We start from the raw sequence: 26,645 nt of genomic DNA, 5'->3' as shown, positions 1-26,645 counted from the left end.
GCCTGTTGACAGATCCTGGTGACTGGAAGCCTAGTATAGAAGGGTTAAATTTTGAGAGGCTGGAAGAGGTGGATGTGGAGAGGCTGGAGAAACCCTTCTCAGAGGAGGAGGTTTTTGAAGCGCTGACAGGCTGTTGTGGAGAGAAAGCGCCATGCCCGGTCGGTTTCTCTATGACCTTCTAGTAGTTTTCTTGGGATTTTGTGAAGGAGGAGGTTATGAATTTTTTCAGACAGTTTCAGGAGATAGGGAGATTTATCAGAAGCCTGAATGCAACCTTCTTAGTTTTGATTCCTAAGAAAGGGGGGTTGAGGACCTGAAGGACTTTAGGCCAATAAGCTTGGTGGGAGGGATTTACAAATGGTTAGCTAAGCCGTTGGCTAACGGATTAAAAGAAGTGTTAGCTAAGGTGATATTAATGTCTCAAAATGCTTTTGTGGAGGGGCGGCAGATCATGGACGCAGTGCTAATCGCTAATGAGGCAATAGATTCCATTTTGAAAAGTAATAGAGGGGCAATACTTTGCAAATTAGACATTGAGAAAGCCTATGATCATGTGGATTGGTCGTTTCTGTTAGCGGTGTTGGGGAAAATGGGATTTGGGGAAAGGTGGCGTAGTTGGATAAAGTGGTGTTTATCCACTGTTAGATTTTTAGTCTTGGTGAATGGTAGCCCAATGTGTTTTTTCCAGAGTTCAAGGGGTTTAAGGCAAGGAGACCCCCTCTCGCCTTATTTATTTGTAGTAGTGATGGAAGCCTTTAGCTGTTAGAGGAAAAGAGTAGTTGCTGGAGGTTTTTTGACTCCTTGTATGGTTCGGGGAAGAAGGGGTGAAGGGGTCCAGATTTCACACTTATTGTTTGCTGATGATACATTGATTTTTTATGAGGCTAAAGAGGATCCGTTGACACATTTGTGCTGGCTGTTAATGTGGTTTGAGGCTTTGTCAGGGTTAAAAGCGAATCTAGAAAAAAGTGAATTGATCCCAGTTGGTAGAGTTGAAAATGTGGAAGAGTTGGCTAATGGTTTCGGCTATGAAGTGGGAAATTTGCCCTCCACCTATCTAGGAATGCCTTTGGGTGCTCCTTTTAAATCTGTTGGTGTATGGGATGGTATGTGGAAGCGACAGTACATTTAAAAGGGGGGAGGATTACCTTAATTCGGAGTACTCTGTCCAACCTACCGATCTATTTCATGTCCATTTTCTAGTTACCTAGGGCGGTTAGGATGAGACTGGAAAAGATACAAAGGGATTTTCTGTGGGGAGGTGGGGCTCTTGAGCAAAAACCTCACTTAGTAAGGTGGCCGATTGTGTGTGAAGACAAAAGTAAAGGCGGTTTGGGGGTTAGGAACCTTGGTTTGTTCAATAAGGCTCTCCTTGACAAGTGGGCATGGTGCTTTGCAAACGAAAAAAAGGCCCTTTGGAATCAGGTGATTAGAAGGAAGTACGGGGAGGAAAGAGGAGGGTGGAGATCTGGTGAGACTAGGGAGGCCTATGGAGTTGGTTTGTGGAAAGCTATAAATAAGGTGGGACAACTTGTGACCCCTTTTTTTTGGCTTTGAGGTGGGGGATGGCAAGAATGTGAGTTATTTGAAAAGATAAGTGGTGTGGAATCAACTCTTTATGTGAGGCTTTCCCTTCATTATTTGCTATAGCAACGTCTAAAGAGACTTGGGTAAATGAAGTTTGGACAACCGAGGGGGAAAGGAGGGGAAGTTGGACCCCTACTTTCAATAGGCCGTTTAATGATTGGGAGATGGAAGAAGTGGGAAGGTTACTTTGTTGCTTGGATGGCAAGAAGGTGAGGGCGGATGAGGAGGATAGGGTGAGATGGGTGGGATCAAAGGATGGGGTATTTTCAGTAAAATCCTTGTATAGGGCGTTGCAGCCGGTGTCTTCAGCTTCTTTCCCTTCAAAGATTATTTGGATGTCCTATGCTCAGCCCAAGATAAGCTTCTTTGCGTGGGAGGCTTTGTGGGGTAGAGTTTTAATCTTGGACCGTTTGCAAAAGAGGGGTTGGGCTTTAGCAAATAGATGTTTTTTGTGCCAAAAGTGTGGAGAGTCGATTGACCACCTCCTCCTTCATTGCGAAAGAACGAGGGAGGTGTGGACATTGCTCCTCTTTTTTTTTGGTGTTTCTTAGGTTTTTCCGCTTTCGGTTAAGGAAACTCATAGGTTGGAGAGGCTCTTTTGTGGGCAAGAAGAGGAAGGTGGCGTGGCTAATGGGACCGTTATGCTTGTTTTGGGTTATTTGGAAGGCTAGGAATTCTATTGCTTTTGAGGACGGTGTGCTGTCCATCCAAAAGCTGAAATTTTCTTTTGTGTATTTACTTTGGTCGGAAACCAAATTGTGGATAAAAGATGATCCTTCGACCTTAATAGATTTTATAGAATGGGTGTGTATGCATTAAGGGAGAGGGTTTTTTGTGCTTTCCTAGTGTCTTGGGTCCTTTTGTAAGGGGGTGAGTTGATCTATACTGTAACTCTTTGGGTCGCTTCTTTAGCGTCTCTTTGCTATACATATTATACTTATTGATAAAAAAAAAAAAATTGCGCCCAGTGTGGAGTAAGGTCACCATTTCTATACTTATTTAATTTTGGTGTAACCAAAATGATCAATGTTAAACTGAATGTCTGACGAGTCAGATGACACAAACGTTGCCACTAAGCATTCATGTGCTCTAATTCAAACCTTTTCTGAGTGAGAAATGGTGAGACATGATAACACTTGTTGAGATTACGATAATAATTATAACTGTGAGTGCATTATCCTTTGATCTTGTCTATCTGGAGTAACATGATTTACTCCATCATTGTCGTCATGTATGAAGCACCATATCATTTGTTGAAGCATGACAATTTTAACAAATAAAAGGTATGTACATGGAGAGAACAAAATAGAAGGTAAAACATAAGAGGTCCATCCCATATGAGGGTCCTAAAAGACTGAAGAAATAGAACCTTAACAACAACCTCCACCAAAGACTCTCAAGACTCAAAATTCAAACAATTACTTTCCTTTAGAAAGACCAAAGCACCTGGGGTCCATCCTCCAAATCCTTCTCTATTTCTTATGCCATGCTGAATGTTACAGGACAAGAGAACTTCTTAACAGATACCAAAACCTAGGAGAACTTCTTAACCAGATGGCAAAACTTTGCTGATCTGAGAGAAACAATCTACTCAATCCTTTGGGACAAAGGGCAAATGGCTGAGTAGATCCAGTGAATCAGAATTAGGGCTCATCATGCATTGATTGGGAACTGCCCAGGTCCATCAATGAAATGATACATGATCAGAATACTACTCAGTGAACAACACAAAGACTAGAAATGTAAAGGAATGCCCTTATCCAACATCACTTCTTACTTGAAAGACCAGGCCCTTGATATATTCTAAATCCCAGGGAAAAAAACAAATTATAGAATCAGTTCTATCCCTTATATATTTCTAATAGTGTTTGTAGAAGCCAACTCTGAAAGCCCTGATCCCCTTTTGAAACATCTTTAAATACTCCTGGATTTTGCTAATATGCTAATCCTAGTCAGTGTTTGCCAGATAAAATTAATTCAGATCATAATGAGACATTCCTCTACTTTCATTTGGAAAGGTGGAAGCTAAGACAATAAAAAAAGAATCGACCGTTTGAGTAGTCTCAAATTGTATGAGAAAGATGAGAAGAAGGGAAGCATATATATGTGGTATATATCTCATGTATATTGAATTGCAGATACAGAAATGATAGAATCATTTCGGATTGGACCAAATACAAATATGGTCCTCAAGAGAGATGAGATGAAAGAAGATAGGCTTTTATATTACCCTTTAGCTCTGTCTTTAGCCTCTCCTGGTTTGATAGAGGATTCAACAATGTTCTGCAATCCACTCTTCAATCCTCATGAAGAGGCTGAAACATCAACTTTGCCTCAAAAGGAAAAGCAAACGTCCAATAGTCCAAGGGCATATTCTCTGGAGGAAAGGGGTCTGAAAGACCTCCACTTTCTGCACCTTCAATAAAATTGAGTAATGTTCTGAAATTGGCCTCAGAAGAGCATGCTGATATACCTCTGGAGGCATCCCATGGTGTTTTTAAGTCTTTCCAGATCAGTGCATTAGGTTGGTTGAATGTCAGAAGGATTGGGGTTAAGTATGAAACCACATAGGGCATTGCTTATAATGAGCAAAGGATCCATATTGTAAATCTAAGTGTTATGCATACACATAGAGGGTCATCCTCTCCAACTTCAGGTACTAAAATATGTTAACATATGTTTCAAGCATGGATGATTAATGTAAGAGATTTCCAATATAACATAAGAATATAGGATTAATGTTCTTGAAATATAATAGACCAGCCAAGCCGGATGTACCATGTATTTGTGTGTTTTGGTGTGGGGAAGAGATTTTCAGATAGGAAAAGGGAAAAAGAAAATGGCATACAAGATTGTTAATTAACCAAACAAAACTAATCACATAATCCCTTGTAAAATACATATCAGTTAAGTAATGTGAAAACCTAAATATCTGACTTAAATATAACAGAGATAAACTGAGCTGATCTTGCCTCCTTTTTTGCTTTAAATCGTCTACCCTGTACTGCATTTTCTTTGCATTCTATTATGTGGTGCCTACAGTTGTGTGATTTTTAATTATTAGAGAGACATACTGAGCTTTATTTCCTCCTTTTTGGCTGTAGTTTGTCAATCGTGATCTTACCTCCTCCTTTTGAGCTTTTGTTTGGCTGTCATGATCTTACCTGTTGAAGTATTTCAATTATTGTCTTTCTTAACCCTTTATTTTTTCTTGCATGAGTTATTCTAATTCTTATTATGCCATGATTTCTGCAATGTTAATTTGAGTAAATGATGGAAACTAATAAAAATATATAGGGTTCGTGGTCTGGTTCTTCACATTCTCATTCAGCAGTGGAAAAAGCATTAGCAGCACAAGTCAAATCTGGAGATTGGGAAATAGATAGAAGATTATTGAAGATAGGAGAAAGAATTGCATCTGGATCTTGTGGAGATTTGTAAGTTGGGAATTATGTTATAGACCTACCACCTGATCAATGCATCTCTCTTTTTTTCTTTTCTTTTCCCTTTGTATTTTATTTTATTTTTATTCATCTTTCTGTTGTTCACTTCTCCTTTGTTGTTTATGCAAAGGTATCGTGGAGTTTATCTTGGTCAGGATGTTGCTGTTAAGATTCTTAGGTCTGAGCATTTGAATGAATCTCTGGAGGATGAATTTGAACAAGAAGTGGCAATTCTGAGGTGAATAGTTTTGTGGATGTTAGTATGAAGTATATGTTGTAATACAGCTTGAGTATTACTGTTTTGCTGACCTTTGTTGCGGAGAAAATCACGTGAGAATTTTATAACGATGCAAATTTCCTTTTCCTGGGTTATTTATTTATTTTTAAGTGGTGTGAGTTCTTTCAGAAAATATCCCTTCCTTTTTACCCAAGCTCTTTCCTTCTGATTCGGGAAAAGGGAAAAAGGAAAAGAATTAAATATCCGAAACTTTGCCTCACAAATTCTAGAAGTAGAACCAGGGCTGGTTTTTTATTCAAATGACTCAAATCTTTTTTTTTTTTGATCAGAAACGAAGAAGATTATATTAATAAAAGAACAAATACAGGAGAGAAAAAAGAGACAAAAGGAAGAGAAAAAAACCAAGGGAAGGATGAGAGGTCCTTCCTACACAAATACCAAGGGAAAACACCCAACAATAGAACTCTAAAAACAAAAGAAACCCCATCAATCTTCAAACTCTTGAAACGCAAACCCCAATCCAATTGAGTTGTAGAATGCTTAGAGGAACTCCTCTAAAAGCTTCAGTACAAGAAGCCCATAGAGAAGAATAAAACCGGATCAAATCCCAAACCATCTTTTCCGTTCTCCCTTTATCCTCAAAGATCCTATTGTTTCTTTCTTGCCACACCATCCAAATCAAAGTAAGGCAAGCAATTTGCCAAAGTGTCTTGCCTCTTAATGAGTTCCCCAAGCCTTTAAAAGAAATAACCAACATGTCCTCAAGGCTCCTTGGAGGGACCCAAATCACACCTACTAGATTGAACAACTTGTGCCAAAGTCCAATGGTAACGGGACAATGAAGAAAAAGGTGGTCAATCGACTCTCCATTTCCTTTGCAAAGAATGCACCATTGAGGACAGAGGGCTTTGTAGGGTCTTCTCAATTGCAACTTGTCATTAGTGTTTACCTTCCCATGTGCTACTAACCAAGCGAGGGCCTTAACCTTTGAAGGGACTTTTGAGCTCCATAAAAACTTGGCCGGAAGGAACATTAAAGGATTTGAAACTTTTGACAAGGCATAGAAAAAAGATTTCACTGAAAACGAGCCTGACGAAGACAAAGACCACGCTCTTGAGTCTGATGAAGAAGGGGAAAGAAGCACATAATTAAGGGAGGACATTAATCTCTGAAGGAGATCAATTTCTGAATCCGTTAGATTGCGGCGAAAGTTAAAATTCCAAGACAATGGTAAGGAATTGCCAAGGACATTTGAGACAGTGAGGTTTTTCACATAAATAACTCTGTAGAGATCAACAAATTGAGAACACAAAGTTTGGTTTCCCCACCAAAGATCTTCCCAAAACCGAATTCTCTCCCCATTGTCCACCACTAGGCGGACAAAAGGGGAGAACTCCTGGAAAACTTGAGCATATTGCCTTCCAAGGACATCTGTGAGACCATCTAACCACCATGTTGGCGTCCCATCCATTAGGATGTGTCCCATATATACTCGCCATAACCTTACGCTAAAGACCGCTCCTTTCTCTAGGGAACCTCCAAAGCCATTTCCCTAAGAGGGCAATATTTCTCATAGAAGTCTTCCCAAAGCCCAAACCTCCCATCTCCTTTGGTCTACTAACAACCTCCCATCTGATTAGGTGATCTTTCTTCCCTTCCCCGGCCCCAGACCAAAGAAAATCTCTTTGCATCTTCTCAATCTTTGAAGCTATAGATATAGGGATTTTAAAGAGGGAGAGGAAGTAGCTAGGGATGTGAGACAGACAAGACTGAATTAAAGTAATCCTCCCTCCCAAAGACAAATAGGCCTTTTTCCACCCATCCAGTCTCCTCGAAATTCTCTCAACCACTGGATCCCAAAAGCCTATTGTCTTTGGGTTCCCTCCCAAAGGAAGGCCTAAATAAGACAAAGGCCACTCTGACACTCTGCACTCCAAAACCAAAGCCAAACTGGACAACACCTCATGCCTAGTGTTAATACCTGAAATGGTGTTTTTTTCTAAGTTGATTTTTAAACCAGATACTTGCCTAAAAACCAAAAGGATAATCTTAAGGTTTTGAAGAAGGTCTAAAGAGGCTTTAGAGAAAAATATGGTATCATCAGCAAACTGTAACAAAGACACTCTAGTCCTATCCCTCCCCACAAGGAAACCCTCAGTTATCCCAGTTTCCTCAGCTCTAATCATCAACCTACTTAGAACATCTGCTACTAGAGTAAAAAGGAAAGGAGAAAGAGGATCTCCCTGTCTTAAACCTCTAGAGGCCTTAACCCAACCCTTTGCATTCCCATTAACTAGGATAGCAAAACTAGAATAAGATAAACAACCCCTCATCCAAGATCTCCATTTCTGGTTGAACCCCTTCCTTTGAAGCACATGATCTAAAAAGCCCCAATCCACATGATCATAGGCCTTCTCAAAATCAATTTTGAAGACTACCCTTTCCTCCCTTGACTTTCTTTTCTCATCCACCACTTCATTGACTATCAATACAGCATCCAAAATTTGTCTCCCTTCCACAAAGGCTCCTTGAGAGCCAAAGATTGTTTCATGTAGAACTTTGCGTAAACGCCCTGATAAGACCTTAACAATTATCTTATATAAACTTGTAACCAAACTAATAGGTCTATAATCTGAGATTTTAAAAGTTTGGCTTTTCTTAGGCACCATAGCAATGAATGTCGCATTTGTACTTTGATTTATTACCCCCTTAGTGTGGAACTCAAAAAACACCCTCATAAGATCCTCTTTTATCACATCCCAACACTCTTGATAAACTGCTATAGTAAAGCCATCAGGGCCAGGGGCCTTTTCCTATTCAATTGGAAAACTGCCATTCGAACTTCCTCTTCAGAAAACGGTTTATCCAACCAAATTGCACTCTCTTCAGAAATAGGGGCCCAATCAATCCCTTCAATCTTCCAAGAGTCACCTTCGGGATTGGAATAGAGATTCCCAAAGAAATTTACAATCTCCTCAGAAATAATCTCAATGTTATTTAAAGTCTCCCCCCTCTCAGAAATTAGAGACTTTATGAACTTCCTGCTTCTTCTTCCAGTGGCCACTCTGTGAAAAAACTTAGAGTTGCAATCCCCTTCTTTAATCCACTTAACCCTAGATTTTTGTCTCCATTGTACCTTTTCCTTCAATAACAAATCCTCTAACTCCTTCCTTCTTAAGGTCCTTTCCGAAACCAGATCAAGATTTAAATTCCCTTCTTGTTCAATTCGATCAATTTTGCCTAAGTCCGTAAGAATGTGCTTTTTCCTCTCTCTTAAATCTCCAAAGACCACTATATTCCACTCTTTCAACTTTGATTTAATAAACTTTAGTTTCCTCATAAACTTGTGACCTTCCCAACCTTCAACCGTACACTCTTGCCACCAATCACTAAACTTCTCTTTAAACTCAGGATGGAGCAACCACATATTCTCAAACCTAAAAGGAGTCGGCCCCATTTTAAAGGATTAGTTTCCAAACAAATTGGGCTATGGTCAGAGGTCCATCTAGGTAGGGCCTCTTGAATACTTTGAGAGAAAAAAGAATCCCGCTCAGAAGAGAACAAAAACCTATCTAACCTCTTGCAAATAGGATCGACTTGCATGTTTGACCATGTAAAAGCCGCATTCCTAAGAGGGGGATCCAACAAACCACTTTCCCTTATAAACTCGTCAAAACACCTCATGTTGACTGTTAACCTAGAGTCACCCATCTCCTCAGATATCCTCCTGATCACATTAAAATCCCCTCCTACGCACCACCTTGGGAAAGTCAGACCATGCAAGTCTTGTCACCCATCTCCTCAGATATCCTCCTGATCACATTAAAATCCCCTCCTACGCACCACCTTGGGAAAGTCAGACCATGCAGGTCTTGAAGCTCCATACAAAAGTCCTTCCTCCACATTGCCTTATTCAGGCCATACACTGAGGTTAACCAAAAAAACCCTTCCTTATTAGAGTTCAATTTTACAGTAACAGAGAAAGATCCTAACACCTTCTCTGAACACTTGAACTTAATTGAATCCCACAAGATCACAATCCCCCCCGACGCCCCACAAGCAGGAAGAGCAACCCAATCCAGACTTTTACCTTTCCAAACATTACTCATAGACCTCCTATCCCAAATTTCACGCTTTGTTTCCTGAAGCATCACCACATGTTTTGAGTACTTAAAAACCTTCTCACAGTCCTCCTTTTCTTCCTAGAACCTAAACCTCTTGTATTCCAACTTAAGATCTTCATGAAAACAAAAACAACCCGACACAACCCACACCCAGAACTAATCCTCTCCTCGAGTTCCAGAGTCATTTTTCTTCTTTCTTCTGGAATAAACCTTGTCCGCAGAGAGAGCACTCTTGTTCTCTCATTCCACACCTTTTCCATTATCCCTGACAATTCTAACCCTCAAACTCTCCAGAACCGACTGAACCTTGACCATCTTCCGAGGCGTAAGCCCCTCAACCTGAAAACCTTCCAACGGGAGGGTGGAAGGTTCTAGCAACGAAGCCTCACCTGAGACACCATGCACCTCAGGGTTACTGAGAGTTTCCCTAAGGAGAGGCCGGTCTTTAAATTTTTGGTTAGAGGTTTCTAGGGGAACCACCACACCTTCCGAACAGGACGCACCACCACGATGGTTGTTATTCACCACAGGAGAGATAAAAACGGAACCACGTTGAACGGCGTAGCTTGACTCCAACGGAATCGAAGAAAAAGATTGACAGCGAGAAGGGTGAACCAAAGAAACAGAGGTTTCGGGAATAAAATTTGGCTCAAAAGCCCCAGACATAGGAAGATCTCACTCAGATACAGCTGAGAAAGGAGTACGCACCTCATTGATCAATTTGCATTGCAGAAACCCCTCTTCTCCCTCTGTCTCGTCGGTAGAAACTTTGGATGTTTCAAAACCAGTGGAGAGATCGCTCTTTCTGGAGTGAGATTTGCCCCGAGAAGTGTCTCGATTTGTCTCCAGTGAGCCACCTCCTTCTAAGTTTCGCTTCGGGGTAGAAGACGCCTCCTCAAATCTCGGTGGTCCACTTCTTGCTCTGCGCCTTACGGAGACTGAAGATCCTTTCGGCTTTGACGACACTTGAAGAAGACCTTTCGGCATTTTATTCTTTGCAGTGAGCCCTGGTCTTAGGAGCTTTGAAGACAAAGATGCATCTGGGCCGCCATTAGAGGATCCTTTATGGGATGGACCCGCTATGGGCCCAAAATCTTTCGCCCCAAATTGGGCCCAATCAGAACGGGCTTCAAAGGCGTCTGGTGTTGGCCCGATGTTGCTTCCCGCCGTTGGGCCCAACATCTAGCTTCCCTTTCCTTTCTCCCCCTTAGCCAATTTTGAATCTGAAGAACGAAAATGGGAACGATGACGAGGCATCCAGCTATGACACTTAATGGTCCTGTCAATAGCTCGTAGCCCCTCAACGTTCTGTGGCTTCTGAAAGACGCAACCCCCGGCTGACCTCAGCTCGTCCTTGCTGCGATTCGACTCAGGCCTGATAGAGTCTTCTCCGTCATCTTCTCCGTCATCTTCTCCGGTGACTGTAACTGCAACCATGTATGTCCAATCTCCATCTTCTACCTCTAATAGCGCTGGAAGCACGACATTTGGAAGCATCTCCACCCACAATGTTACCTTCGTCAAATCAACAAGCTTTAATGATTTCCTCGCCACCTTCGTTACCCTCCCCCACTGTTGCAAAATGTGTCTCAACTGCATCTCATCCCACAGGTGGAAAGGGAGACCTCTTAGTTCCAACCACCCCCGTCTAAATTTTCCATTAACGACTGAGTTCTCTTTTGGCGACCATCTCCTCAGAGCAATAACCTCTCCTCTTGCTGTGAAGCTCCCTTGATCTTGAATCCACTGAGCTTTCCTTGCAGATTCCACAAAAAAACACCCTTTGTAAGCAGAAATGGGTGTTACAGACACCATTCCTTTTATCCCCACCCTTCTCGCTATAGCTTTTCCAACCTCACACCAGTCTCGTATTTTTCCTTTGCTTTCACAAACCACAGCTCTTGCCCATTTTCCAACTGGCATCTCTGCACCATTCCTAGTTCCTTTCTCTACAACCACATCAGCATAGGACCTCTCACCTCTGTACATTCCTTTGCACTCTTGAGGCTTTTTTTGCTTCTCTTTCGAATCTCTTTCAGCTTGAACAGAGAACTCTTGGACTGAAACAATCACCTTCCTAAGATTTTCCCACCCACAACCATTAACACCTCTTGGAACAACTAAGACAAAAGGTTTTCTCTTTGCAACGTATTCTGTGATTTTCATATATCTCCCTCTGCTATTAAAACATATCTCCATCAGATGAGTCCTAGTCTTGAGCATGAAAAATCTACTAATTTTGTGCATGGGTTTCAAATCATTCTGTGCTCCCCACCTTGCCATAGTTCTAAATTTTGTTTTAAGTTTAGCTGGCATTCTTTAGTTCTAAGTTTACATTTGGGGTGAAGATCCTGATATTGTATATTACTCATTATTCTCATATGGATACAAAATATTTTATACCTGGCATTCTTGTTGTTCTAAATATAATTTGGAGGTGACAAGCCAGATTTTGTAGATCACTCATCATTGTCTTGTGGATATAAACTATTTTTTTTTTTAATTATTTTTATTACAGGGAGGTTCAACATAGAAATGTTGTTCGATTTATTGGTGCCTGTACAAGGTCTCCACATTTGTGCATAGTAACTGGTATAGAGCTCTACCGAAATTAAACAATTTGGCATCATCTTATATAGTTGTATTTTTGAGATTTCTTTTGGAGTTTTATTGAGATTTGCAGTCTCTTCAATTCAACCTTTCTGCTAGATTCTGCTAATTTGATTATGTTTAGCAAGTAGTGTGATGGCTCTAATATTAATATGTGAGATGCATATTTTATTTAATTATGATAAATATTCTTAGTGTAAAACATATGCATTTGGTTGGTTGAGAATAAAAAATAGGTCTACATAGAGTTAATTTTAATTATATTCTTTACCTAAGATGTTATTTTTAGTGGTTTTGTATAATTCACTTATGCTTTTGATTTAAACATGAAGCTTGATATTGTTAATGCCACTAAACCCTAACTTTAGTATTAGCTTTATTATATGTTTTATTTTTAAAAACCATTTTAGTGATTTAGTTAGGATTTTAAATGTTTGTGTAAAAAGAAAAATCATTTTAGTGAATTATGAGGTAATTACCAATTATGGCATCACATAGTAATGCATAAATTTGTGATTGTATTAACAACTCTAGTGGACCGTATTTTGTTATATTATTTTTTTTATCAGAAAAAAGGATTTATTAATTATGGATAAAGAGTACAAGAGAAGGTGAGGGGTCCTCCCCACAAAATACAAGAATTTGAATGACTAAAATTCCTCCACTATACAAAAAATTTAGTCCACTAAAGGCTATACATCAATTCCAAACAATTGTTGTCCAATCATGTTGAATTACAAACTGAACGCCAATTGAGCTAAATAACATTGAAAGGAGTGCTTTTAAATGTAATAGTACAAGAGGCCTAGAAGGAGGAATAAAAGTGAACTAAATCCCACATCATCTCTACCGTCCTCCACTTTTCCTCAAAAGATTCTAGCATTTCTCTCTCACCACATGGTCCAAGGCAATGTGAGGTAAGTAATTTGCCAAAGGGTCTTGCCTCTAATGGAACTTCCCAATCCTTTATAAGAAATGGTCATGATGTCACATATACTCTTAGGCAGAACCTCAATGCATCTTGGCTAGATCGAGTAACTTGTGTCATAGTGTAACTTTTTGCTCCCAACCGTGTAGATATTGTTTACTTTGGACCCAAAGAGCCCTTAAGACTTTAAAATGCGTCTACATGGTTAAGAGAAACCCGTACATATATAATGCTAGAAACTTTTTCCTCTATTTAATGCTGGATATTACAATCACCACCTCATGTAGACATGACATCCTTATCGTGTCCCATAGGATAACAGGGCCAAACAAACAAATAACCCTCTAAACAAGCTCCCATACTAGGGTTAAGGATTGAATCTAATACATTTTTAATGACTTGCTCCCAGTCATATAGATGTTGCTCGTACTAGACCAAAATGACCTTCACGGCTTTAAAACGTATTTACATGATTAAGAGGAGCACATACTTATATTATACTAGAAAAATTTTCCCCTACGTGATGTGGGGTATCACACATAGCCCTAAAGTTGTTGGTCAATGTAGAAAGAGATGGTCAATCTACTCTCCATTCTCCATACATAAGATGCACCAATCAAGACTAGGGGATTTGTAAGTTCGTATTTTGTTATGTTATTAATTCCACATTTATCTGCATTTAAGTTTAGAAGAAGTAGAAACTTGATAATATTTATTTATTATTGACAGTGGTCTGCAACCCAATAAAAAATACAATGCCCGTAGAAGATATATAGGTAGAAAAAAAGATCAGTTTAAATATTAAAAATTGATTTTTTTTTTTGGTCAGGACTGAAATACATGTATCCTTGTGTTCTAAAAATTTCTGTAGCTCAAAAATTTTCTGAAGCCTAACTGATCAATATGTGTCAAGTTATTTGGCATTTTTTGTTGGCTAGGACTTGTAGTTTTTTATTTTTTATTATTTCCTTAAATTATTGTCCTGTGTTACTTCTACAATTTGGTATGTTTGCTGAATACATGCTTCTGCCATGGTTTTTATACACACTATATTTCTAGGAATTATGGTGTATTTTCATGTTGTTTATGCTATCACATGTTTTAGAGGTTCTATTCATTATCTGTTTCTATAACATTGGCAATTATTTAAACATATTTGCTTTTATTTTTATTTGTTTCCTTTCCATCGATTTTTTTTTTCACTCAAACTATTTTGCATGCTTGCAGAGTATATGCCTGGAGGAAGCCTGTATGATTATTTGCATAAGAATCACAATGTCTTGAAGCTCCCTCAATTGCTGAAGTTTGCAATTGATGTCTGTAAAGGAATGGGGTATTTGCATCAAAACAACATAATTCACAGGGATCTGAAGACAGCAAATTTGCTAATGGATACTCACAATGTAAGTAATCATGAAGATCAATTATATGAGAGTATTGCTTCATGCAAGCTTCAATACATATTATCATGCACCACAGAAAAAATGACTGATATTTAACTAATGTGATTATTGTTCTTGATATTTTTCAACATGATGAAGGTTGTAAAACAGTAGAAAAAATCTTATATTTTTATAAATTAAATTTTTTTCTCAAGGTTGTTAAGGTGGCAGATTTTGGTGTTGCTCGGTTCCAAAATCAAGAGGGAGTGATGACTGCAGAGACTGGAACTTACAGATGGATGGCACCTGAGGTTTGATTTCATTTTATTTATCATTTTCTTTTATTTCTTCAGCTTGAGCTAGTGCTAATGGAACATTGGGGCCTATATGAATGTTACTGATTCTGGGATTTTACTCACAATCCTAATCTCACAGTCCTAATGTTTAACTATATATTCTTTACCTGCCTATTGATGGAATACACCTCAATCCCCTGATTCTTGTAATAGATTTTCTGTTGTGATGTGTGGATGATTAGTCCAGAATATACAGTTGTGAATGTTACTGATTCTGGGATTTTACTCACAATCCTAATCTCACAGTCCTAATGTTTAACTATATATTCTTTACCTGCCTATTGATGCAATACACCTCAATCCCCTGATTCTTGTAATAGATTCTCTGTTGTGATGTGTGGATGATTAGTCCCAAATATACAGTTATGAATGTTACTGATTCTGGGATTTTACTCACAATCCTAATCTCACAGTCCTAATGTTTAACTGTATATTCTTTACCTGCCTATTGATGGAATACACCTCAATCCCCTGATTCTTGTAGTAGATTCTCTGTTGTGATGTGTGGATGATTAGTCCAGAATATACAGTTATGAATGCTCCCAGCCAAGATAGGAGAACCCAGTTTAGCGTGCTTGAAAATTTCTGGATGTAGTGCAACCTTAATGTTTAACTATATATTCTTTACTTCATGCCCTTATTTGCCATTTCTAGAAAGTTGAGGTTAAGGCTAGAAAAGCTGCAAAGAGATTTCCTCTTGGGAGGTGGGACTTTGGAGAAAAAGTCTCATTTTGGAGGACGAGACATTCTGTGCATGGATAGGAGGGAGGAGGGGGTTTGGGGGGGTTGTGCATTAGAAGTCTTTTATCTCTTAATCAGGCTCTCCTGGGTTTGTGGGGTTGGAGATTTGCTTTTGAAAGGGGAAGTTCTTTGGAAACAGGTCATAGATGGGAAGTATGGGAAGGAAGAAGGGGGGTGGAATTCTTGTGAAGTGAGAGATGGGTACGAGGTCAGAGTTTGGAAAGCTCTCAGGAAGGGGTGAGACCTCCTTAATATTAAGGTTGCTTTTGAAGTGGGTGATCATAGAATGGTGAAGTTTTAGGAGAACATTTGGTGTGGGGAGGAACCCTTAAGGGTGTCGTACGCTTTATCTTCTCTAAAATTGCTTGGGTGACAGATATTTGGGATAAGATAGGGGCAGGAGGTTGTTGGAATTCATGTTTCTCTAGACATTTAATTGATTGGGAGTTAGGAGCTGCTGAGACTTTTCTCTTGAGGTTGTAAGACAAGTCGTTGAGGAGGGAAGATTTTGATCGGATGATTGGGAAGGAGTAAAAAAATGACATTTTTCAAAGAAACCCCTATACTCTCTCTTGGAGCCAGGGAGGTCAATCCTCTTCTGTTTGGGCATAATTAACATTCTTGAGTTTTGACGAAAGTGAGGTTTTTTTTTGCTTGGGAAGCCACTTGGGGAAAAGTCTTGACATTAGATTAGCTTCAAAAATGAGGATGACCATTGGAGAACATATTCTATCCATGTAAATCCAAAGGGGAATCAATCAATCACATTCTTCTTCATTGCACCATGGTCTAGGGTTTTGTGGCAATTATTGTTCTCCCTATTTGGGGTAGTTTAGGTGCTTCCTTCCACAATCTGAGAACTCTTTTAAGCTGCTATGACTCTTTTGTCAGGAGAAAACTCAAGAAGGCTTGGCAAGCGGCTCCACTATGCATTTTTTGGACTTTGTAGCAGGAAAGGAACCATATAGTGTTTGGAAACGAGGAGCAGTCTGAGAATAAGTTGAAATGGTTGTTCCTAAGTAATATGTTAGCCTGGGTTAGGATGTACATAAAAGAAGACTTAATGCCTTTAATTGATTTTGTAGACTGGCTGGGATCATGTTGAGAGAGAGTGGTTTTTTGCTTCTTTTTGGTGAACCTGCCACTTAGTGCCCGTTGTATCCAGCCCTTGTACTTTGGCTTACATATTTCTTTTTCATTCACACACACACACATATTCTCTAAGTGCCCGTTGTATCCGGCCCTTGTACTTTGGCTTACATGTTTCTTTTTCATTCACACACACACAGACATATTCTCTAAGTGCCCGTTGTATCCGGCCCTTGTACTTTGGCTTACATGTTTCTTTTTCATTCACACACACACACACACACATATTCTCTAAGTGCCCGTTGTATCCGGCCCTTGTACTTTGGCTTACATGTTTCTTTTTCATTCACACACACACACACACATATTCTCTAAGTGCCCGTTGTATCCGGCCCTTGTACTTTGGCTTACGTATTTCTTTTTCATTCACACACACACACACATATTCTCTGCTTATCAAAAAAAAAACAAAAAAAACAGAGGGTTAGGGAACAAAGGGCACACTATTGTTGTGTTTGCTGTGTATGAAGTTCAGTGACTTTTTAATAATTCTTATTTTGGAAACTGAGACTTTGCTTTCCATGATTTTCTTGGTTGCTGCTTTCCAGGAAATAGGCCTCCTTGCTGGGCACTTTAGACTATTTTATCTTGAAAATGTGCATCAACATTATGCTTTCAAGTTCTTATCCACACTTTTATCCAACAGGTTTTATTAGACTTATTTTTCTTCAGGACCTTTTTGTGAAAACAGATAGACCTTCTGTCTTTTTATTTGAGTTTTAAAGATCTTTGTCCCAAGTAAGCTAATGCCTTAAATGCGTTATTATGCATCTTTATTCTTGTGTTTAACATTAATTTCAACATCATGTCTGATTTTCCTCCTCCATTAGGTTATAAATCACCTACCATATGATCAAAAGGCAGATGTATTCAGTTTTGCCATTGTACTGTGGGAGCTAACGATGGCTAAGGTATATTTCCTGAAGTTGTACCAAGCTTCATCTCTTGTTTTTCTGAGCAACTAAAATATGAACTTGTGAAGATAATCTTTACTTGTCTCTGGTGTTGGGATTTCAGATTCCATATGATAACATGACTCCATTACAAGCTGCCCTAGGAGTGAGACAGGTCTGCATATCTTTACATTGAATTATATTATGAAATATTCTAGAACTTTGGCATCTTCCTAGAATTCAATGCCTAATTGAATTTAAAATGGTATGGTTGCTCTATAACAACTATCATAATATCCTCTCTTATGTTTTCTCTTAGAAATTGTGTGAATCCAGTTGCATGATGTAGCAATATATAGCATCTATTAGTGGATCTTCAGAAAGGGTTCTGCCTTCAAAATTTTCAAGCCTTTCTGTGACAGTTCATGCAATTGAAATCCAATTTTTCTTGCCAAATTAAGCATGCTGATCCAAACCATTGCTAAAGTGATATCATTTTTAACCCTCCATGAGCTTCTATCATATGTATGTTAAGCCTTTAGACTGAATCTTATTTCAAATATTAGAAAAAAGAAGGAATAAATGGAAAATCTTGTAACAAGTGATGTGTGTTAAGCCAAATTTTTCTTGTGCTTGTACGGTGACATGTCTTTCTTTTTTCGATACAAAACTGCAGCTTGAAGTTGCACTTTCTACATTATAACTGAAAATAGAATCTGAAATGCCATTTTTTGGTAATTAAGTTTGCATCTTTAGTAAAACTCTAAATGGGAACTTCAAGAAAATCACTATAAAACTCTAATTTCCAGTTGCATTATTATAATGGCAAACTGCAACTTAAATTTGTTTTTTATATCAAGAAAAAAGAGATCATGTGGCTTGAGCACAAGAAATCTAATGTAACAGAAAAAGGTATCAATTGCTATCATATTTTCAATTTCATATTAGATCTTTATTTATTTTTTCCTTTTGGAGTCTTTTGGTAGAAAGTTCCTTTGAACTAGTAAACCTTTTTTGATAGACAAAGAGACAAAATTAAATTAAAACATGCCAAAACAGGGGGCGCTCCCTATGTACACCGGCAGTATACAAAGAAAGCCAAACCCAAGGCAACAAAGGAGGGAAAAAACCTAGAAATGACAAAGTTAACCAACACTCCAATCACCCAACAGATTCAGAAAAGAGAGATAGTCCAAGTCCATAATCTGTTGAGACCACTCAAGAAGAGACCGTAGAAAGAGGTTCCTCAAGCTCGTATCTGACATCTCTTCCTCTTGGAACATTCTTCGATTTCGCTCTCCCCAAATACACCAAAATAGACATATATGCGTCATTCTCCAAACTACACTCCAAACTAGTAAACTTTTGTGATTAGCACGCAGTGAGTTGGAGAACTCTTGTGCCCAACAATAGTCACAACAAACAGAAAATATCTGAAAGTTTGAGTTTGTTATTAATCATGTGGATAGGATTGGCATTGACATGATAGGAACATTCTGTTTATTAAGGAGGATTCATCAAATCCCTGAAATAGAGATGACTATAGCAAATGACATAACTTTGTAAACTGAACATTTTAAACCAGAGAAATCTATCAAAAAAAAAAAAAAAAAAAACATTTTAAACAAGAGAAGTGCCCATGTAATGGTGATGCAGAACATATTGTCAAAGGATCGAGAAGCATGGGTTTGTTTAAATCTCCTATTTATATGAGTTTAATTTTGAGTTTCTATGGACTTGCAAACCAGCATGCTGGGTGGTTTGTATAATGATTAGTCTTGTTTATAGAAGATTTTTGCTTGCCTAAAAAGCTTTTAGGAGTCTATAGTTTAGTTATAAAATGTGATTCAAGTTTGATTAATGAAACTTTCAATCCAAACAAGAGAAAAAATTCTAGGTCTAGTATTGTTTAGAGGTCCTGCCACCAACCCCCCCCCCCCCCAAAAAAAAAAGGGAAGGAAAAAAAATCTAAGTCTAGTATTGTTTAGAGTTCTCTAGACTTCCTAAAAAAAAAAGAGAAAAAAAAGAGAAAAAAAAGAAAGAAAAACAGAAGAAAAAGAAGAAGCTACAAAAAATTGAAAAAAAAATCATCAAACTCATTGGGGCATTGTACAAATATTTCAAATGTGTAAAAGAAAAATCTCTTCATAGACTAAAGGAACAACTGTGTTCTTAATGGATGAAAGAAAAAAATGAGGGGAGACGAGGAAAAATGTATCACATTGCAGAACCAAGATGACATAATGAGAAGGATACTTTTGAAAGGAATGAAGCTATCTCCCAACTTATAGGTTATGTTTGGCTCCCGGAAAATACTAAAGAAAGAAAAAAAATGCAAAGGAAAATTATTTTTTAATGTTCGGTTGTCCTATGAAAAATATAAAAGAAAATCTAATATAATTAAAACTAATTAAAAACTTATGTATTTTAAAATTATTTAATCTTTATATTGATGAGTTAAAATAAATAAAATGAATTTGAAGTAACAAAAAAAATAATTTATCGACTTTTAATTTATTTTTTATTTTCCTTCACTTTTTCTTTCCTTCTACTTTTCTTTTGTATTTTCTTTCCCTTGCATTTTCCCTTAAATTTTCTGGGAACCAAACATAACCATATTATTAATGAATTTCAAATCCTCTCAAATTCTACTTTTTGTAGGAATTAAAAGGTTTAAAAACTCTTACAAAATTATCTGAAATCATCCCCCCCTCTGTACAAATTCATTTTATTTTCAATCCTGGAATGGAAGATTTTAATTCAATTCCTTTGTTTTCCCTTCAGACACTTGCATTCCAAACATAGGCTTTGTTGTTTTTTGAGCTTGCTTAGATTCTTCTTTTGTTTGTTTTTTTTTTGTCTTTAATTTTATGATTGTTGTGCTCACTTTTGCGAACAACCAACTGCAGTTTTATTTATTTCTCTGACATAAAACTCTACTTTCACTATCCTAACTATTTTTCTACTTTTAGGTTGTCACCTAAACTCATACTGTAAATTAGTTGCTGTCCAGAAATTCCTGAATCTTATCTTCTGGAATCTCAGCAGCTATTTACTTCAAAACTTGCCTTTCCATACTTCCCTAAAATCATAACCCATCAATAGGGATTGTAGACCATTATGAGGTTTAAGTATTATTGTATACCAAGTGGACACTTGGCCCTTCTAAATTCCATTTTGCATTGTTAATTAAGATCCACAATTGCTAGGTACTATGTTTATTCATAGGTGAAGTTTAACTCAATAACACACAATTGTCAAGCATGTTAAGATTTGATCATGGTGCACTGTGTTAGATGTTGTACTTCTCATCTGAAGTATCTTGTGAGTCTTATCATCTCTGACATACTTAAATTTGCTACTATGAGAATGAGTGCAGAACTTTTGAATTTATCAACTCAACTCCATAATCATGTCAGGTTCCAAGATTTGTAAACTTATACCTATGAATCTACATTAATAAATAATTCTACCCAAAAAAATAAAATGAAGTCATGGACCAGGGAGGTAGGGGTTTTCAGATGTTTCTGCTGCATGAGATTTAACTATAGATATTCCTCTGCTTTCATTCACAGATCAGATTTAAGAAATGAGGATTGGAACCCCATGTTCAGAAGCAGGCTTATGTAGATTAGTCAGAAGGAGAAACAAAACTTGTTCCTATATTTGGTAGAATTTTCTTATTCAAAGTATACAAAATTTGAGATAATTTCAGTGACATAATGTGGTGTGTTGTGGGATATGGTTGCATGACAGATTATATGCCCAGAGTTATGCAAATATCTGCAGAGACTGCCTAATCTCAATTTTATATGACCGTGATGTTTTGAGTTGTACAATTTGATACATGTGAGATTGATTCATAAGAAGCATTTTTTTTTTTTATGCTGTTATAGATAATAGGAACCTTAAAGTTTTTTTCTCCTTAACTGTAATGTTCATGGAAGAAATAGCATTAACCATTTATGTACAATGCGTGATCACAGCACCTCCATATAAATCAGGGTTGATGTAAGATAAAAGCTTATTTCTTAAATGATCTCTCCCTATAGATTTTCTTTAATATTATATTTTCCAGGGATTGCGACCAGATCTTCCTGAGAATACACATCCCAAACTGGTGGACATGATGCAGAGATGTTGGGAGGCAGTTCCTGGAAATCGGCCTTCCTTCTCTGAGATAACAGTTGAACTTGAAGAATTGCTACAAGAAGTTCAGGTAGAACCTTATTACTACTACTACTACTACTACTACTACTACTACTACTACTATCTTTCATACTTATAGTGTGATCCATTTTGAACATTGCATTAAGATGTACATTTTACAGGGAACTTCAAGAGCATCAAATGGCAACTGAGCATTTTGGATTCATAGTATTTCAACCGGCACATTTTGATCATATCTGAGGATTTATTATAATTTTTTTTCTTTTATTTTCTTTTCTTGTTTATTGTTCTTCATTATAGTCATAGAGGTTAAAGTTATGACTCAGAAAAAGAGTAATTCATGTGGGCTCCCCAATACATAAGCAGTGCAAGGGCACAATGAGTTGTAATGCTCCAGTGATACTAGCCTTGTTCCGGGGACATGAACAAACATCACCTTCGGTTTCCCTGTAAAAAAAATATGAGTTATGGGATATGATGATGCTTTCCCTCATAGTAATACACACAGATAGCCTTAAGCCTCACTTCTGTTTTACTCTTCTATTGGTAGCTTTACCATCTTCCAATAGATGTATAACTTGAATCATTGATTTGGCAGCATCACTGCCTGTGTTTAGTTCAAGAAGATACTAATGGCTCTTACTTGTATGTCCCTTAAAGTAATTGTTCAATATATTCGATTTAATAATGTGTAATATAATTTAACAGATGATGCCTGCAATTTTGATCATTTAGTTCAAGCTTGATATGTCACGTATCATAAGGATAATCAGGAGTCGGAAGCTTCTGAATCTATAACCGAAGCAATTTGAGAGTGAAAATCGTTTGGAAAGTTTCAAACTAGAAAATCCAGACCGTGGGAGATCAAAATTAGCCTTTTTTTTTGTATTTTATCCAAATGATATACGACTGGATCTACGTTCGTCTTTGCCTCAGCAGCATAATTTGTATGTTCTTCAACCGAGTTTAATATACCAGAAAAAAGAAAATTTTCCAATTATTATAAAATCTGTTTGAGGGTGTGTGGATCTCACATTTTGCTCGATGCGTTCTCACTCGTTGGCGAAACTCACTTTTTTACTTATTTGTGAAAAATTGATTTTTTTAAAAAAAGACTTAGAGTCGCCATTTATTTGTGTTTTATTTTTTAAGGGAAAAACAAAATAAGAAAGAAAAATCCTAAGTGTGACTTCGGAAGGAAAAATAGATTCATGAAAAACCGAGTTCGGGATTGGGGGTCAGGTTACTTATTGGGAAAGTACGGTAAAGATCGTAACACACCTTTAAGTCCCTAAAAATGTGTCTCTACTAATAAAATGAAGCAATCATGACAAATGGTAAAGAAATCAGTGAATACCCAGAACGATCGTGCACACAGGGGGAATTAAAACATGCATAAAGAATGGCCATAGTGGGTGGGCGCATACCTTGGTAGCAAATCATAATGCGCTATCAAGAAATGAGGTTAGTGTACAATTAATGAACACAAACTATGTCACGCATGCAACTAATCTGAGTAAGAAATCATCAGATATCACAATTCACTCAAATTTATTTTTAAAGAAAACATTCACTGATGTTGGGCTCCCACCATAGCCTAGTTTATTTTTGCATGAATTAATATCATAAATTCCATTACTTGGAAATACAAAATTAAATTCAGGCTTATTTAAAATGTGAAAATTAGAAAATTATTAAAAATAAAGGAGGGTTTATGAAAGATGTTTGCTAGGAAGAAATGTGGCAGCCAAATTTATTAAGGAATGAAAAATATTTAAAAATCAAGGAAAGGAAATAAAAATAAAAATAAAAATGAAAATGAAAATAATAATAATAATGATAATAAATAAATAAATAAATAAACAAACAAAATGAAGCATGCATGCCTAGTTGAAAATGGCAAGAGTTGATTTGTTAAAATAGGATTTATTTAAAACCAAGAAAGAAAAAGAAGTGAAGAATTAAAATCATGTAAAAACGATTTGTTTTTGAAAATCAGTTTTTGAAAGCTTGCATGAGAATAAAGGAGTGGGGCACGTGGGTTTTAGGAGTGGCCCACCAAAGGTGGCCATGCATAGAACGTTTTCTCTTATAGCTTCTCTTTCCAGTTATCTTTAAGGAATGAGTTTGTGACCTCTCATCTTGTCAACCCACCAAACAAGGGAATTCCGGGAGCTCCTGAAACCCAAGAAGCCATGTTCCTTATTCGTGTTCATGGAGTTCAATAAAGACTCTCCACCTAGGACAAGGTCTATAAACCACTAGTGCGCAATATCTTCCAGTTTGGTTGGAAGCAACTCCTTCTCAATGTTTTCAGAACCGGACCGGTGATCGAACCAGAAAAGTTACCGGTTCACGGTTCACTGGTCGGACCGGCGGTCGAACCGCTATTGAACCGGTGACGTCATAAATATATAATTTATATATTATTAAAATTAAAAATAATTATAAAATTTTTAAAATATATATGAATAAATTAAAAATCAATAATATTATCAAATTAAATCATATTAATATTTTTAGTTTTGTTAAATGAAATATGTAAAATATTTAAATGTGAAAATATTAAAAATGAAAATTTAAACTAATTTTATCATTTTTAAAAATATTATATTATTTTTATTTAACATTACAAAAAAAATTTAAAATCTAATATATATTATTTTGTTTAGCATATTAGATAACAAAGGCTGTGTAGCTGAGTGGTGCCTAGGATGCTTTCCGAATTTGGGGTCCAAGGTTCAATTCCTTTTGGCTGGGGACTTGTTATTATTTTTTTCATTGATTAGGTTGGTTAGGAATCCCACATCGGATGCTAAGAGAAATGAGGGTGCAAAGGGTGCCTATAAATGCTATCCACATTGAAGGCCAAGCATTGCCTCGTTGGGTGGGCTCAAGAGTCAAAACTAAGCCCACCATATTGTTGAGTGGGGTTTGGGCTTTGTCATGATGAGACAAGGCCCAGAATGGGCATTTGCCAAATTTTTATGCAATGGAGACTTTAAAATGGAGGTTCAAATTGAACCGTTCGGTTCAATTAGAACCGTCCGGTTCGACCAAGTCACCGGGCCGGTTTTGGCGGTTCATGGCCGGTTTAAATCTTAAACGGTTCAATAGGGCAGACCGAACCGGAATGGTGACCGGTCGACGGTTGAACCGGTTGGACCGACCGGTCCGGTCCGGTTTTTAAAACATTGCTCCTTCTCCCTCACAATAGATGATTGCCTCACAATCAACTCTCGGCATTCAAGGTTCCTTAGTACATAAAACACGTTGTTCGCTTTTATGCCAAACTCCTCACATAGTTGACTTTGGGTTATTCCATTTGTTTTGGCAGTGGCGAGTCGCTCAAGCACGCGGCGCTGCACTGCCGAGATGCCGGTGACGATGGATGCCTTCGCATCATAGAGGCCAACAAATGAGTCGCGAAGATGCTCAGCAGCAACAATCTTCAAATTCAGCTTCTTGCATTGCTCAATCGGCTAAATTACAGGATCATCGGCATCACGAGAGACATTTCACGACTGGAACCCAAGGCCTAGAGTTTTCAAGAGGTTAGCCTAAATTGTTGCCTTGACGCCGGACGAGAGGTCGAGTTCGGCAGAGGAGAGAGCAACGTGGAGATTCGGTCACAGAGACTGGAGAGCGAGGCCATTTGCGCTTTGGGAACATATCTTTTCGAGAGCGGTGAACATTATGGAGTCTATTCATGTAAACAAATTAAAATTTTTAGGCTTTCTCCTGATCGAAGGATTTGATTTCCCGGCGGTGGTAGTGGTGGTGGAGGGATGAGTGGGGTATGTGAATGAATGATGGGTTTAATGGGTATGGGGGATGGAAAGGGGTGGTGGACGTGTTAGTGAGAGAAATGGGTACGAAGGTGGGTATGGAGGATATAGAGAGATGAAGGTGGTGACGGGTATGGGATTAGTAAGGTATGAAGTTGGAGATGAGTATGGGGATTGAAAATGGAGTTAGATAGAGGCGGCCATGTGCATAGGATGGGTGTGAAGTATAGCCAGGGGTAGTGAAAGGAAAATGGGTATGAAAGATGGCCACATTTGCATGGCTCCCATGCACGCATGGAGCTTCATGTATGTGGGGAGTGACGGAAATGAACGAATGGGGGATGCATGGGACGGGCGATGGAAAATGGTGATGAGAAATGGATTAGTGGGCATTTGAAGAATGGTGGTATGGGTATGATGGCAGTGGGTGATAGATGGCGAGATGGGTATGGAAGAGAGTGAAAACGAGTAGAGAGAGAAATTGGGTATGGAGATGGACGTGTTGGTTCTGGGTAAAGACTCTTGTGGCTAGCCCATAACTAATGGCATCCACCATTCTTATCACCTCATCAAGGTCCTTGAGTTTCAGGATGGATTGATCGGGTCCAAAAATATGGTCTTGTGCTATCAACATGCCGTCTTGAACAATTGAGAAAACTGTAAGCTTAACGAAGAAGCCCCCATTGCCAAATCTCTTACCTCTAGTTTCAAGAGTCGCGCTAGCTTCAATACCAGATCTTTATGCAGCCAAGGGTCTTGTTGAATTGCCAAGAATCAATCTAAGGTCCTCGTTCAACTTCATTCTCGAAAGGACCACCACACCTGGGTAAGTTTCTACCAAATACAAGCAGAAAGTTCTGCTAGGTGTAATTCCCACGCAAGGATAGGAACTGCATCACTTCACCATCTATCATAACTAAAGTTCATTACAGTTTCTTAGGCAAGTTATAGGTTTTCTTAAGGAAATTTGAAGCAGCTTCACCATTACGGTAACATAAAACATGCAGAAGTGTGTTCGATTCAGTTAAGTTCCACTGCCCCGGAGTAGGAGGTAATGGGAGTCTGGGTCGGACAGAAGAACTATATGTCTCCAAAGTCACATGCCTGAAGCGTTGAACGAGGCTCTCTGTGTCAGTTTGGAACAGAGAGAGCATACCTCCCACTGTGCCTGAGAATTTGTCTATCAAATCAGCTGACAAATCATCTTCATTGGACCATAACACATCTTTAAGGGAT

The 26,645-nt window shown here is 38.1% G+C and overlaps 1 protein-coding gene across 3 annotated transcripts in view; it reads left to right on the top strand.

Moving 5' to 3' along the window:
• Window positions 1-22,309, top strand: part of LOC117907214 (serine/threonine-protein kinase STY17-like) — a 43,719-nt gene extending 21,410 nt beyond the window's left edge. For 2 of the 3 annotated variants that reach the window (XM_034820670.1, XM_034820671.1), the window contains exons 8-16: window positions 4,885-5,024; window positions 5,161-5,268; window positions 11,911-11,984; window positions 14,158-14,333; window positions 14,528-14,623; window positions 17,389-17,469; window positions 17,576-17,626; window positions 21,530-21,670; window positions 21,783-22,309. In XM_034820670.1, the coding sequence (XP_034676561.1) occupies window positions 4,885-5,024; window positions 5,161-5,268; window positions 11,911-11,984; window positions 14,158-14,333; window positions 14,528-14,623; window positions 17,389-17,469; window positions 17,576-17,626; window positions 21,530-21,670; window positions 21,783-21,812 (897 nt within the window). In that variant the 3' untranslated portion in view covers window positions 21,813-22,309. The remainder of the gene's footprint in view (window positions 1-4,884; window positions 5,025-5,160; window positions 5,269-11,910; window positions 11,985-14,157; window positions 14,334-14,527; window positions 14,624-17,388; window positions 17,470-17,575; window positions 17,627-21,529; window positions 21,671-21,782) is intronic. The other variant, XM_034820672.1, reaches the window with a different exon arrangement.
• The last annotated feature ends 4,336 nt before the right edge of the window (window positions 22,310-26,645 follow it).

This window comes from Vitis riparia, chromosome 18 (assembly GCF_004353265.1).
Source record: "Vitis riparia cultivar Riparia Gloire de Montpellier isolate 1030 chromosome 18, EGFV_Vit.rip_1.0, whole genome shotgun sequence".
Lineage (NCBI taxonomy): Eukaryota > Viridiplantae > Streptophyta > Magnoliopsida > Vitales > Vitaceae > Vitis > Vitis riparia.
Note: the sequence above shows the minus strand (reverse complement) of the source record. Positions and strands in the feature narration are given on the sequence as shown.